This window comes from Bombus terrestris, chromosome 11 (assembly GCF_910591885.1).
Source record: "Bombus terrestris chromosome 11, iyBomTerr1.2, whole genome shotgun sequence".
In the NCBI taxonomy this organism is placed as follows: Eukaryota; Metazoa; Arthropoda; class Insecta; order Hymenoptera; family Apidae; genus Bombus; species Bombus terrestris.
The window spans coordinates 752,185-768,770 of record NC_063279.1 but is presented as its reverse complement, the minus strand read 5'-3'; the positions used below and the strand labels follow the sequence as shown (position 1 = coordinate 768,770).

Sequence of the window (16,586 nt, the reverse complement as noted above, 5' to 3'; positions counted from 1 at the left end):
CATAGTCGGTCGTAGTCGATGAAAGGATCGTATCGCGAAATTCGTATATGTCGACTTTCCACCAAAGTACGAATTAAATCTTTCAATTACGGCTAAACTCGAATTAAACTTCAAAAATACGATAAAAGGAAAGATACGAACGATAAAGAGAATTAAAGAATAAATATGGATAAAATAACGTGACTCGACCCTGATCGATATCCTCGCAGATATTAAAATTGCCAATGACCCTCGTTCAACGGATCTTTTAACAAAATCCTTTGGAAAAGGAGAGGCGCACGCTGAGATTAAAGACTATACAAAGTGAGCGAGCGAGTGAGTGAGAGGGAGAGAGAGGGAGAGAGAGAGAGAGAGAGAGAAAGAGACAGACAGAGACGAGCCTGCCTGTCTAGACGGACGTTCGGATGGTAATTCGCAGCGATGAACTAAAATGGTCAGAGACGAAAGAACGTGACTGTTCTTTTATCTGCAAAATCGGCATGAAATCAGCCTTTACCGCTGGAAGTCAAACTAACCAGATGTAAATGTAAGCATGCCTGTTTACGTCCAAATATCAAAACCCAAAGCTACTTTATGCGATAATCCGTTCGAGCGACGAAATCCTTAGATATTCGCGATTCCAGATTTATCGGCAATTCGGTGGAAAAAGAATCGGCAAAGGTATTTACAATTCGAATCGCTTGTACTTTTTGGTTAATTACCATCTAGTTACGTTGTAATTTCTCTTGGAAACTCGATGTTCGATGAATTATGTAATCGCTAAACGCGTACGTAGAATTCGTGTGACTCATGCGGCAAACTTTCCTTATTCGGAAATGATACACCATATATACGTAAATGTATACGAAAATGATTGAGATTGAAACTTTACAGAAGGTAACAAGCGTACGGCGATCCAACAACGGAGATATCCGATCGATCTTAAAAAATTCCTTATGAGAGCAGACGTCAAAATCGATGGTCGGCTAGTATAGAAGCAATCGTGCATGCTGGTATTTAAAGTTTTAACGAATCTAGCGTCGCTAGCTCGATCAGTGGTCCTGCTGTAACGCGAGAACCCAACGTCCAGCTAAAGAATATTTATAGGCTGTGCGTACGTAACCACTTTAAGTCGAAGCATCCTCGATGCTGAAGAAAAAAAGACACGGCTCCTTTTAACGGTGTCTCTGTTTGAACGAACCCCTTTTTCTAACGGGAACAGCTCGATCGCATTGCCAATAAAAATCGGTTGATAACCAACCTCGATCAACTATCGCCTCGCAAACTATAAAAACGTATCCGCCTATTCGTAAAACAATCGTACTACGATCGATACGTTATAAAAATAACTCGCTGTTTGAAAATTCGAAAAAGCTGCTACAAGCTTAGAAAGATAGAGATACTACGAAAACGCCGAAGAGTCTGTTTCGAGCTGATCACGCGGTGCACGACTCGAACGAAAAAGCGCGTGTACGTGCTTAGTCGTGATTCTTTGGTCCATCAGTCACGCATGTCGCGCGTTTCCATTTCTTGTCCTTAATAAATCTAAAATACACGAGTACGTAAAACTGGTAATATATGCCAAGTATCGAATCATGTTCAAAGTGATTTACGATAGTATTAATATCCAGTTGAAAATCTTCGAATCGCCTTTGTATCGAGATTCACCTGCTCGTCGCTACTATTGCTAGAGCCAAGTATTGCGATATTACATCGCACGCAACCATATCTATATCGAGTTATCGGACCGAGTCTTAAACTTTTTCCAGATACGAGTAGACTTTGTTCCACCATCTTTCAACGATGCGACGAAAGCAAATGTGTTTATACCATTCCGTTTAATCTCCTGTCGATCTATCGAGTGGTGTCGCTATTTCGTCATTATTATCGTAGAGTTTCTCATGTTTTCGAGCAAAAACGTGAACTCGGACGTTCGGAAGACTCGAGCCTTGACTTATCCGACAGCTCGATACATTTGAACGAGCTCGTTAAAACGCATTGATATTTCCTTTACGACAGATCATACGTATGTGCGCGCGTAGACTGCTAGACGGAGCGACAAACCGCTGCATCGGTCGCGATGGTGCGTGATCGATAAAAAGCGCGACACGTTTCGCGACGAGCGGGTTTGCCGTCGACACGGTTGCTCGTCGCGCTTCTCACCGCCACCGTTCTTGAAAACTAACCGCCGGGAATCGTTATGACTGCTAGTCGATGGTTAAGTGCAGTGTCACGGTCGCGATACGGAGTCGCGAGCGACCACGTGCCAGCGAGATAACGACCGGAGGAGCGGGTATTCGTGCGCAAGATGAAATAGGAAATCGGTGGGATTGCGGGAGGGGGGTTGAGGCAGCGCAGTTCACAGGGTGGTGAATGCGCGCGTATATATAATTGCCTTGATGTCACGCCAAACCGACTTGGCTTTAAAATTAGAAACGAAGCCACTCCGTGGCAATTTTGCGAATCGAACTCGTGAATCGAATTGGCGATCGAAAATGTACCGTCCTTTGTCGTATGGAGTCTGCTACCGATAACGTCATCGATAAATAAGAATTTCGCAAGCCATATTCGCCAACCGCTTAAATTAAAATGTAGAGAAAAGCGGCGATTAGATGGCGGATTTTCACGCGCATTCGTAGTTTTTGCGATAGAACTCGGAAAGTAGATCTTGGATTATGAAAAGAGAGCTATCTATATTTTCGATATTTTACACAGTTTTTCCATATTGCGCGCATTTTCTACAATTTCTCGCTTTCAAATTTCTCGTAAATGCATAAAGATTCGCTGTCTAGCGACGATGTTGCAAATATCGTTTTTCAAATTTACCATAGATTTTACCGTTATTTTTGGCGTTCTCTTGCGATAGACCGTCTTGAAAACCGAACGTCAATCGCGTTCTTACGAAATTGAGAAATTAAAGAAAAACGGAGTCGAGCGATTTGGCTTATGAAAAGCTCGAATATCGTTAATACCATGATATTATCTATAATACGATATATCTATAGATCGAATGCAATTAACCGCGTAAAGTATACGTTGCGTACAACGTAATTGGTATGATCGAATCAATCGTAACTGGAAAAACTTGAGATATTTCGCAGCGCTGGAAGGCGACATTTACGACTATGTGGTACGAGAGACACATCTAACGATTCATTTTTGCTAAACAGCGTGCATCGAATATGCATCGAACTGGTATGACGTAATTTGATAAAGCAGGCGAGTCGCGCGTGCACGTTGCACGGGTCGCCAATTGTTCGATCGCTTTAATAAAATCGAACGATACGGTGTACGTAGCCGTATCAGAGATCACTGCTGTCTTTTTCTATAAAATTTACTCTTTTCTCTTCTCCGTTTCGATCGATGGATGTACGTACGACATACACAAAGGTTAAGCAATTACATTTGCGATATTTTACGACTTAGTAAAAGCAAGATTAATAAACTTAATAACCTCTCGTAAACATTTCCGAGATCAACGAAAACTAGTAGTCCCGTCGTTTTACGATGAAACTGATCTATTTACGATTAATTACAATTACCTGGAGCTGCGTTTCGATGCCCGCATCGGCCCGATATACACAGCGATCAAAAATGCGACTACAAAGAAAGAATGCCGAATACATACGCCTTACCTGTTCTTGTTTCAGCTGTCTTACCAAAAAGATCGGCGGACGCAACGACCCGAAGAATTTCGCAGCAGAAGTAAGCGGAAATTTGCATTTCGATTCCATTGGTTCGAAAAATAACAAAATATTCAACGAAAGAACAATAGCCAGATATAGCGTGAAATATGCGGAACGATACAAGGCCACGATTATTGCCCGTTACGGGTCGTTTCTTAACGAGCCTCTTCTATCGCGCCCATTCGTTCGTAAGCGAGGAAACACGGGACAAACATCGAGCTACCCCTTAACGAACCCTGAAACACGCTCCTAATCGCGTCAATCACGAGTACCGCCGCTCTTTCTATTCATCATCGATACGATGTTTTCTAACTACAAAGAGCAATCCATCGATAATAAACGCATTTTATCGGCTTTATCGCGTCTTCTCGACTTTCGAATAAATGTATCGTGATCGTTGCGCGGTTCATGCGTGAAAACATGCCCGCCTCCCTCGCCGCATATAGTTATAGACCGCTGTAAAAATAAAGGCAAATAAAGAAAGAAGTAGCCAGCAACTAGTAGCGAAAAATTTGACTCGCACCAAATTTTCCGCACTTTCAAATTTAATATAATTATTCACAGTTTTTGGCAGAAACGTCGAATCGTTTCTCGGATAACCTAATTCCTTTTGATACGTATTTGGAAACTTTTGCCGCGATCAATTTGAATAATCTTCGACGATCGCGTTATTCGTCCGATGATCCTCGGTAATCGTAAGTTGGATTAATTAGGACGTCGCATGGAATAAATTTCGCGAAGGTGAGCTACGATTGTCAACGGTTCGGACGTTCGCTTAATCTCGAATTATGCAACTTGAACGCGGTGAAACTTTAGTGTAAAGAAAGAATGGTCGGTGGAGCGACTGAAAATCCAAGGCGTTCGATTCGAGAGCGAAAGGCAGACGAGAAATGGGAGTGTAGAGGTAAAAGTTTGGCTCACCGAGCAGATAATGTCGTATCCATTTTTTCTTGGGCGGGGGCGGCATCCAGCTGCGTACCGGCTCGTCGTTGACGACCACGTCGATTATACCGACGACCTGCGTCGGCATCAGACTATTCGCATCTCTCAGTCCGTTTACATTGTTATTCGTCTCGTTAGCGATGTCGATCGCACGCTGCGCTCCCGCAGCTTTGACCGCGTTCAAATTCATACGAGGTTGAACCGCCGCTGTGCCATCCGAAACCAACAGAACTCCCATGTTCCCGACGATCACACGCGTTCTCGCGCACGCTGCTCTCTGCTGCGTACAACACGCGCGCCAACGAAAAAGAGAAAAAGGAAAAATAACCAGCACACGGATACACATGCACCGATTCACGCGATCGACGTATGGACGTTCCTCTTGCCTTTCGGTACATTCAAGCGACAATTTCTACGACCATTTGCGATGCTGCCCGATAATTTTCTACTCTATAATCGGAGATCGGGTCGGCGATGCCTCCTCGTCACAGCCGCGAATTTGCCATCAGGACAATAGCGAGATCGCGTTCCCTTGTGCCGCGGTCGGGACAGTATCCTCCTCCGCGGCCGCAGTCAGTACTACGACGACGGTTAAGGTCCGAAGCAAGAGAAGAACGAGGCGTACGGCGCTACGAGCGACGACCGGATCGGAACATACATGTACCGCACAGCACAGCCGTAATTACCACGATAACTTTCCAATATACATAGATGCCGATGGCTTTGGAACTTTCTTCGATAGGAACTTGGATCCGTATGCGTGCACGGTTACACCACGGTGAGCAGCTTCCCTTTAACGGCGACGAACGAATGGCCTGGTAATATATACGAGGTAGATAAACACGTCGTTGCTCGGTGGTCGGGTTTTCGAGAACGCATAGCCTTGCGACGACCGATAAAACTGTCGTCCAGGACGTGTCGAACGGAGCGGTCGCTCGAAAAGAAGTGGAAACGACCGGGAATGCGAAGCGCGTGGAAAAGAGAGAGGGCTGCGTCACAGTTTTATTTCAGAGAGGGGAAACGGTTACGACGAATGAATACGACGAGGTCGCTGTTTATACCGGCAAGAAAAAATCACAACTTTCGAAACATTCGCGACACCGTGTCTCGTGCGTCGTGGTGTCGCGTTCGACGAGTCTCCTTGTGCACCCCAGTCTCCACGGGTTCAAAATTCCTTTTTAACTAACTAACGTTGACAGTTTCGATATCCAGAAATCCTTGATCGAACATCCTTGTCGATCAACATTCGTCTCGACAGTTTCATTGCTCGTCGTTCGAATACATTCTTCGATTTCGCGATTATATATGGTTACCGACGTCTTCGAAACGCGACGGTCGATGCCCATTTATCGAAATCAATGTTCCATCGACTTATCCATGTTCGATTTAGCTTGGAGAATAGCCGTCACTCTGCCAGACAATATGCGTAAGATTTCTAGAAGTGTCGATCGTGCGTGAGCAAATCCAAACACACTATCCTAGATCGCAACACGGCTATGGATTACTTATTCGACGGATCGCACTTGTGTAATCGCGGCTGATAAAGCGGCGTCTCGAGTATCCGTGTATCTGCAACAACGACGCACAACCAGACCAGCGACCTTTTGCGCGTATCTAACAGCCGGTCTGACTTTTCATGTATGTATGTATACGCGGCTCTACGACTCGCTCCTCTAAAACCAATCTATATTATACGACACGACGACTCCGCCAGCTTGATAACAGAGACTGCAAGGTCGATCGATCAACGAGTATCGCGTCAGTATGTCCTTCTTACCAATTTGAAAACCGATTTAAAGAAACAACGACCGGTCGCTCGTATCGATCGTTCGATCGCCCGTGTAATTTGCTAAACGAAGGAATCTCGTAACCGCGTGAGTCGCGGGTGCCGACTGAAGTCTAAACGTAAGTGCCACCGCCTCCAACCTGAGGATGACGATCCCCTGTTCCCTTACCCCACCTCTTCGGCCCGTGCACGCCACCAGTGGCGACGGCATGGCAGCAGCGACGCCGACCAATCTCCTCTCGACCCTCCGCCGCCGCTTTCCGTCACATCTCCGTTCGCGCGAGAGCTGCCTCCAGTCACCCGCGACACTCTGTCCTTGTCGCCCGAAGGCACGCTGTCTATCTCTTCGTCGGAATCCTTCTCTATGTGTGTATATATATATATACATACATATATATATATATACATATATACATATATACATGCATACACACACGCATATATATGCGCGCGCGCGCACACACACATACACACATGCAAAAGTACTATGTACGATGCACGACGTGTTGAAACTCGAAACGGCCGCCGCGAAATCGCGTGTGCGTTTCGAAACGTAATCGGAGCGAACGAGAATCGTTAGCCTCGCTCGACAACGAATACGCTCGATGATAGAGAAACTCGTCGACGTAGGTGACAAAGAGGGAGAAATACGGAGAGAGTCGACGACGTTTCGATTGAGTCGTTCGACTTCCAAACGCGTTCCAACGCAGGCTCCTTTATCTCCCTGTTCAGTAACTGTTACATACTTGTTCTTCCGTGTTCGTTGGCACGCAACGGTTGGTTTTAAAGAACGACTGACGCAGTGCCCCGTCACGTAGAGAAACTGGATCCTCGTCGATCGTCGACAGATTAGGAATCGAAGGCGATCGCGTGGAATTGCTCGAACCCAGTGAATTATGCATGATCGCCGTAATAGGCAGAACAATCGATTACTTATTTAACACGACGCACGCGTTTTGTCTGTGCGCAGCGTGTCTGTGCGATTCGGAATGGCGAAAAAAAAAAAAAAAAAACAGTTATTGTGCGCTCTGAATTTTGTAGCTAAGAATACACGAGGCCTCCGACTGCGAGGACGCGCACATTAATATGCAATATGCACGCGTGTCCGATTGTGCTCGATCGAGGCATCGAATCAACGTGTTTTCGACCCGCGTCGCATTACTTCGTTTCAACTGAGATAACATTCCTTAAATACGTAATGCTTCTGTTTTGGCACACTTACCGTCGATAATCAGCATCTTCTCTTCGCAAAATAAGTCATCTTGCTCTGTACGTTCCCGCTTTAACTTGGCACCTGAAAACGTAATAAGAAAAATCGATAGTATCGGATGAAGGAGAAGAAGAAGAAAAAGATCGATAAAATGTTTGGTAAACGTTAATTATGATATAAGCCAACGGATCGTAATTGTTACGGTTCTCCTTAAAAATGCAACGTGCCCCTTTCCATCCCCTACGCGCAATGTCACCGATAAACGCGGCAGCATGCAGCGGCGAACAGGAAAACAGTGACTGACTACCGGCGGCGCGCCGAAGCGCAACACGTCACCGTTCCGTTGCACTTCCATCGCGTTCCTGGTCTCGATCCTTCGTTAGATTTTCTTCGATGCATCTCACCGCGGCGTATAAGCGTATAAGCTTGAATCCACAGGTCGATAAGGTATGAAAAATTGAAGGAGGCGCGTCTGCACGTGCTAACACGGTAGGGGAATGGACAAGGATATTCCCCTAGTTTAGCAGGGTGAGCGGCAACGATAGATCGAACGGTGTGGTGGGGAAAAACGAAAACGCCGGGGAATACCGTCTCGCTTTATCTCTGTTGCTCCCTCTTTCACCGGGTCAGCCGAGGACACGGCAACGTCGCAATTGATCAGAACGCCACGCGGCCGGACACGCGTGGTGGGGGCTTGCCGGGGACAAGGCGCATGCGCACTCGTGCGACTCATTTGCCCGCGTGCTCGTTCGCCGACACAGTGCACCGCTGCGTTCTGCTCCGTTTTACTTTGCCCTTATTTACCCCGTTCTTCTACTCTAACCCACTTTGTTTTCTCTCAATCTATTCGATCGCCGATCGAATTCATTCGTCTCTATCCCGTTCGCGTTGTTTCAACAGCGAACGCGTGACCGAAGGTCCTTCTAGAAATTACTCCTGTGTTCGTTTCGCCTATTTTTCTGCCACGCAATTCATCCTCTCGTACGTTCGTCCTCTATTTTCCCCCCTTCGCGATACAGACTCGTACAAAGTCAGCTAATCTGCGCGTATCTGCCGATAGTGTGAATGTTCGTCGGTAACGACCAGTGGGTTACGAGCGCCCCTACGACAGTTTACAGAGCAGCGCACAACGCACTCCGACTGATGCTGTGCGGTAGGAGTGGTTAGCGATGATGTAGCGGTCGATTACAAGCTTAAAGTCCTGGGATAGTCAAGCGATACCGGTTTTAATGCCAACAGACTTTAGTACACGCCGAAGCTTCGTCAAAGTATTATTCGAATAAAAAGAAAAAGCTACCTCGACGCCCAAAAAATGTGTAAAATTTGCATATCCAAGGTCTTTGAGAAATTTCGATCGGGTTTAAAATCAATTACGCGTAACCATGGAGGAAAATTAAATCCCTCCAACACATAGGTACTTCTCTCTTGGGATCTACGCTTCGCACGCCTATCGTGCTAAACACGCGCACGCTATGTGCGTTATGAAGTTGTAAAGCTGAATTGTAAAGCATCGTTTAAGTACACGATAGACAGACTTAAATTATCGTTTAATGCGCATTGCCTGTTATATCACGCACCACCGTGCCAGCGAGCACGCGCAACGCGGTAACAGACCGGATGCGCGGAGATAGGGAGCGAATTACAACGTTTAAATCATCCGTATTACGATCGTGTTCGTGTGCGAGACCGGTATATACTCGTGGTTTTCCACTTTATAAGCCGGTATATATCGAACTCGCACAACTTTCAATTCTTCTTTTACACATTTACGTGCTCGTAACTTTTTCATAGATGAAGTCGTTAAAAAACTGATCGTTCATTTTATAAAGACAACTAAGAAAATGCATCGTTACAGAGTGCAACAAAGGTTTTATTGGAAAATCATACGCGCGTATCTTTGGAAGAAATTTCGTTTCAACGCATTTATCACCGAGTTACTCGATAATGAGTATCACGCTCGATAACGTTGTCAGTAAGAAAATCAAGCCGAAGGGATAAAATTGAGGCGTATCGCGAAACGCGCATTTTCCCGTCTCCTGTCGCATTTCAACCGTGCGCACAGAGGCGTGACCGTGAAAACAAGGGATCGATCCCCCGATACGCGTGTATATTCACCTTCCTTTAAGATTTCATCACGATCCACGGGCAAAATAGACAAACGCAACAATACGTCGGTATTACATACGCTCGTTATATACCGTACCATCTTTCATTCTATTGTATCTCCCTATCCACCTCTTTTCTTTTCCTTCTCTCTTTAATAACTGCAGGAAAACTCATATCTCTATAACATAGAGATATCAATCGTTCCCGATCTTTATACTACATCTTATATGCGACAAAAAATGAGCTTCTCCCAGATCGGAGGATTAATGTCAGATAAGATTTATACATCGCCGATATACAAGGATGAACGAATATAGGATAGCACCGAATGTCTCGTCCGTAGCACCCAAATTTAAACTGCCTTTTGCCAGTTCACCTGACACGTTCATTGAGACGCGCGTTGACGCGCACGAACCCACGAAACGGGAAGATCGATCTGACCTGTATCGTACGTATATTTTTTTTGCCCGCCTGCCTGCCTGCCTGCCTGCCTGCCTGCCTTCCTTCCGCGGACGTATAAAGCACCACGCGTGGCTACCTGCGCGATCTCCTTCATTCCCCCCTCTCCGCCGTTCCACTTCCCTAACCGGAGATAGCCAGTGTCCACTGCGTGTTTCTATGTACCGTGTGTGGCAGTGTGCGCACCAGCGGCGCACGCTCGAGAATTGCTGCTGATCGTAACGAACCGCGCGATAAATCAGATGCGTGCGCGATAACGATGGAAAAAGCTGCATGAATATCGCGCGAGTGAGACAATAGCGAGAAAAAGCGTGGTATCGATACGCGAAACGACACGGGACGGTAAAAGGGAAAGAGATAGAGGACCACCGACGAACGGACAGCCAGAGGTGTCCTGCTGGATTGCAGTGAAAAGGAGGAGGACGAGTGCAAAGAAACGCAAAGATAAAGGGCAGGAGCGGTAGGAAAAGAGAAGGCGCGCTGGCAAACATAAACGACCGTGTACAAGTAGGTGGCGCGCTCGTGAATGAAGTACAAAAGCTGCCGTAGTTTCTAGAGTCAGTGACCGGGGGTCCTCTGACTCCCCACTATACCTTGGTGTATACAGGTTCGTTCCTACCGTCATCGTCACCGTAGCGCACCACGGTCACCATCGTTACCCCTCCAAAAGCGATATCGCGTATCCCCACCTCTCTAATCCACCATCACCTCTTCCTCTCGCCCCTTCCGCCCTTTCTCCTCGTCTCAGCCCCCTGGCGCAGCGTCTACCCCCCGCGGTTCCCCGCTACAAGCTAACGTATACCCTTCCCTCTACGTACGCTCCCACCTAAGCCTAACTTCCGCCACCCTTTGCCTTTATACGTGCCCAGTGGCCTCTGTACGTGCACGTTTCTGATGGCTGGTTCACGTTGGATCGTCGACCAGAGGGGAACCCGATGCATACGGTCAACTAAATCGCACCGCTCCACCCCTGCTCGCCCCTCGCTCCATTCCACTCCCACTCTCTTTCTCTTTCTCTCTCTTTCCCTCTCTCTTCTTTACCTTCTCTCTTGACTTTTCAACCTTCTATCTCCTTGAAACTTGTAAACACTTCGCCTGACCGCTTGTCAATCGTGATACACTTTCACGCAACGATATTAACGCGAAAAGCCTTCGAGTTTAACGTTCATCGCGAGATAATGTTTAATCAATTCGCGCGCAAACCGACTGGCGATAAAAAAAATTTCTGAGAAAAATGCGGGTGTTCGCAAGTTCCGAAATTTCGATATCGCGCGGATTATAATAGGAATTGACGTAAAAGATAATCGAGGCGAGGACTTTTTATCGCAACGGATCGTATTAGCTGGCGGAACTACCGGTTCACCTCGACAATGATCGTATAACTCGTAATCAGCCACGCAGCGACTGGTTTAGCGATTTTTTCGCGAAACTTTATCGCGACGAATCGTTTGACTCGGGTAAAGTCAATGTAATCGTAGAGAAAGAGACCGATGGCATAGTGGCGTGCCGTCACCGCGCGTTTCGTGCTCGCCGAGAACTCTTTCGCGTGTGCTAAGACTCGCTTTACAGGATCGGTCGGTTGAGTCATTGACCTGGGAAAACGCGGGAATCAAAGGGACACGACGATGGTACCCCTCGAGCGATCGACCGAACGCTTTTGCGATTATTATCGCGTCAACCATCTAGCTCTAACGTGTCTTCGTTACCCCCTTAGAGCCATCACCGAGCTCGTTAAACAGAGAAACCTATCTAAAAGATGTTTCATCGAGATAGACCGATAACTCGGACAGAAATGCAGGAGAAATTCGTACGTGGATTTTGTAGCACGATTTTTTTTTTTTATGGAACTTTCCAGCGCGTAACGCGTAAAAGTCCGTCAACCTGTTTGAGAATCACTGTTGCGAGGGAAATCATACCTAATTTGGAGGCGGTGAACGCATGGGTCATCGCGTGCTATTCGCATGTACACTGCAGTGTTTCTCATTCCCCGCACACGTATTTTGCAATTATATTTTTTCTTTGCGAGAACGTTAACGATCGCTTTTTGCGATACCGTCCCAATGCCAATTCCTATTCTAAGCTCATAAAGCAACTCTTAGTTTCGTAATATTTTTTCGAGTATTGAGAAAACCATTCTGCTACAAAGTACCATAGGGCTATTTCTCGAAATGATACGCGATCATCGAATCTATCGTTATAGTTGGACATTGTGACAATAAAAAATTTAAGTATAATATAATTAACAGAAGTTTGCATAAAAAATTCCCAAATCTTCAAAGATCTAACAGAATAAGTAAAATAAGTAAACCAATAAAGTATACCAAAAAGAAACAAACGCTTCTAACTTTTCTCCAAATCTATATACTTTTGCGATTTGTTTCAAAGCTTATTTCTTACGTGAAATTCGCGTTTGAAGCAACTTGAACTTTGTATTGTCACTCGTTCTTGCATGGAACGAGCATCAAGCCGGTAGAAGATTTTGAGGAAGCAATTCGCAGCGTTAAGCTATTCTACGTATTTGTATGTATTGTGAACGGTAGCCGAAAAGTGGCGCGTGGTACTCACCACGTGGCTCGTTGGAGTTGTGATGGTTGGAGTGGGGAGCTACAGCGAGCGGATGATCGGAGGAGGAGGAAGAGCTGCTTGCGAGGCGCTCCCTCGTTTTCTCCTGCTGCTCGACGAACCGCGCTGCTTCCAGCAACGTTTCCAGGCTCATCCTGACGTTGCCGATTCGCTCCACGACGAGCTCTGTTCCTTTTCAAGATCCTTCGGGAGATTGAGACTCTGCGATCGGACCGTCGATTCCCGTCGCCGGCTGCCGAGGACGAAGAAGTCGAGAGCCCGTTCTCGTGTCTCAACCCTCCTCTTTTTCTGCTGCTGCCAGCCGCGGGTGGCAATCTACAATCCACAAAATACAAAAAATAACCATTTAGTTATACTGAAAATGCACCGGATCGCAGTGTCACTTCAGAGCGAAAGGTGGGGGTACGTAGCAACTCGTTGGATCTTGATTTGTCGACCTTGGCAAACGCGAAAGGAGAAGACATATGTAATAACGTAAATACTCGCGTTCGTTTCATCGTCGGCGATTTATTTAATAATCAGCGTATGATACACCAAGAAAGAGGAAGAAAGCCAATTAACTGGACATGGTACGACACTTAATCGACGCCACGGCAAGTGCGAACCTCTGTTACCGTGAAAAAATTACACATGTCACATCTTCTCATTTGTTTTGCAAGGACACGGCTTCGGATCGACCAACAAACATTTCAACTGCATGATCGTTATTTTTCCTCAACGTTTGACGCTTTGTTGTTCGATAATATTATTAGCTTCTTCGTACGGAGCTGCAGACGGTACGGACACGACCGGTGTCTGAGTATACGTCACGTGACGTACGCGTGACGTAACGCAGTCGCGCGGGAAGCTTTATCCCCTCCCACGTACCGTCTTCGTAATACCTCACGGAGGAGGTGCGCAAGCGCAACGTGCGCTTTCCTGGAGCACAGAGCATTAGCACGCATCTCGAGTTCCGATCGCTGGAAACAATCTAACAGTCAAAAAGAAAATAACGCAAAGAAACGCCGTTCATATCGTTCATAATATATATCTCGCTGTTCACTGCTTGAAACTCGGTTGCGAATGTAATGTAATGTTACAAAAAAGTTGTTCTCCATCTATCATAATCTTGATACTGATGAAATAATAAATTGTAAAGAAAATCTTATGCATGATATACAAATTTTAAATATATTATATGTAACAGCATTACTAGATTGAAGATTGATTAACATGACAAACGATAAATCGGTATGCTTATGTATTCTTTATGTTTACGTGTTATCTATTATAAACATTAATGAAAGAAACAAATTTCAATAAAATAATCGAGAATGATAAAGCTAGACATCCCAAAAGTATATAAGGAACAGAAATTTGGGAAGTTTCAATCAAAAAGAAGTTGAACTAGATGTTGTTAAATGGAAAATTATAGAGTGCACTTTACACTTTTGTAATGGTTAAACATTCACTGACACTAAAATCATAGTAGAGCATAAGGAGAAGATACGCAGTGGTTTTAGGAGGCGTCGTCGCATCTTAACGAGTTGGATTAATTTTCCTGTGATGTAGCGTCGATAGCAGAAACGAGAGTCGTTACGTGGCGTTGGTACGCGCAAGAGCGTATTCGAACAGCGAATACAAACAGAGTAGAGTGTATAGAGTGTAGAGTGTATAGAGTGTCGGGTGCGGGTAGTCCGAGAAATCAGTGAGCGAAGAAAAAAGGTTGACGAGACAGAGGCGGGAAAGGCGACGCAGAGAAACGAGGTTCCGCCGCTGATTTGAAAAGTAGATATATCCCGGGCAATGTAATCGCGAAAGCGTACCACGATTACAAGCGGATACAATTGCATTCCATAGTAGGCGCAACCATGCAAAAATAGGAAAGAAGAACACGATGCACTGCGTGCTGCGAGTTCGAGTAAAAGAAAGGCTCTGTCTATCGAAGAGTATACGAAAAGTCAAGAAGCGTGCCGTAGACCGAACGAGCTCCTTAAACTGACAAAGCGACACACACGTTAGACGGGCGACGCACGCACCGTTGGCCAATAGGAGCTTGCTATAACGTGACGTCATGAGTTGAAGTACCGTGCGATTGGCTAGGTCTATTATGGCACGGGAAACACGCCACGCAACCACCTATACACATGTTAATTAAATAGGCGATAGTTCTGACGAGATAATGTTCCGCGGAGGGTTTTAAACGGGCGTGGTAACGCCAGAAACCGCTGGGAAATAATCAGGAACTTACAGGTACGCCACCAATATATTTCGGTCACAATGGAAACACGCTGGAACCCACTTTCACGGTAGAAATCAATTTCTTGCGAGAATTTCAACGATATTTCTCCTGTCAAATACGCGACACATGAGGAAAATCACAAGGCACTTGTCAATTTTTGAACAGCGGACGATCTCGCGACGTTTTACGATACACGACGGTTATAACCTGATCGATCTAGCGCGTGGCAGAAACATTTTACAAGTGCTAACCACTGCGCATCAACAGCCATGCTTGCTTGGCCACGATTCACGTGTCTGGGGCCCGAGGTATAGACCAATCAAAGCGCGGTTCATGACGTCACCTGGCTGTATCGACCAATGAGCGCGGCCCATGTGACGCAGCACTCCGCTGGGCGTGTAAGAGAAGTGTCGAGCTGCTGTATATTGCTCGTTAGTTGGTGCACTTTTTTCCTGATTTTCTCACGTTTTCTTCGGTACCATTGCGAAAAATCTATCGAACCGAGGTCTCGGAACCAGACGATATCTTTTACGAGCACGCTTACCTTCCGGTGGACGCCAGAACGGACGAATATCGCGACAATCGTACACAGCACACCCGACACCCGGCTCGCCCGGGCAAACACTCACTCCGATCTCGGCGGCGTCACCCTCTGCCACCTTTTGTCACGTTCCTTCTCTGTCACATGGATCGGACCTCTACGCTGTTGCCACTTCTACCATATAGAACCATACAGTTCATTGTTTACTTTTGCGCGCGCGCCAAAACCACGTCCCGTCACTTTTTCTTACCTAATTCCCTACCTTTCCTTTTCCTTTCTTTCGATTTGCACCAGATATCATTTTTAATACTCTGTCAAATCTTTGTCACGCAATCAAAAGATCATTCTACTATTCTACTAAATATTATTTGAATTAATAAAATTTTACTTATGTTTATAAATAAATAGGTTTAACATTTTTCATCAATTTAAAAGTGTACGATCATTTAAAAGATAATCATAACAATTCGATGTCCTGAAATATGGTATACACACTTTTAATGCTGTGTAATTGTACTAAACGTTTTTAAGCTATATACGTCTTTACTGAAACAAAAATGTTATTAATAAAAGTAAACCAGAGATACGTTTAGCATCTATATTTAAGAGAAATATGGATTAAAAATAAATATAAAGATTAATGTTCATCGTTGTTTTGTAAATTATTATCACTATATATATCTCATAAATAAAATTAGCTCAAGTTAGTTTTAAGTTAGTATAAATGATAATGTGTTTAGTATCATAGTAAGTATTAAGATCATGGCTTGGCTTATCTGTAAGAGAGTCAATCGAAAGCCTTGTAATCCCATGACTATATATCATAAATAAAATATTTGTAAGTATTATAGAAATACATTTATACGTGCACTTGACCTAAAATATGAAATTTACTAAATTTATATAAAATAAGTACAATCGCAATTGTTTTCTAACAGAGAGGAATGAAAATATAAGGTATTAGATATTATTAAAAATATTTTACTTTGTATACATTTTGCACAAAATATATGTAATATATAATTTTAGATATTTACATACATTTAATTATTACTTGTAACCTTCTAAATGAT

At 44.9% G+C, this 16,586-nt stretch overlaps 1 protein-coding gene across 10 annotated transcripts in view; it reads right to left on the bottom strand.

The window, feature by feature from the left end:
- The window catches only part of LOC105666205 (homeobox protein B-H2), a 36,014-nt gene extending 20,305 nt beyond the window's left edge, over positions 1-15,709 (bottom strand). For 2 of the 10 annotated variants that reach the window (XM_048410614.1, XM_048410622.1), the window contains exon 1: positions 4,587-6,378. In XM_048410614.1, coding sequence (XP_048266571.1) covers positions 4,587-4,953 — 367 coding nt within the window. In that variant the 5' untranslated portion in view covers positions 4,954-6,378. Of the gene's footprint in view, positions 1-4,586; positions 6,379-6,567; positions 6,620-7,615; positions 7,688-7,830; positions 7,856-10,150; positions 10,281-12,733; positions 13,067-13,356; positions 13,557-13,618 lie in introns of those variants that run through there. The other 8 variants (XM_048410616.1, XM_048410617.1, XM_012313357.3 and 5 more) reach the window with 8 other exon arrangements.
- Between the last annotated feature and the right edge of the window lie 877 nt (positions 15,710-16,586).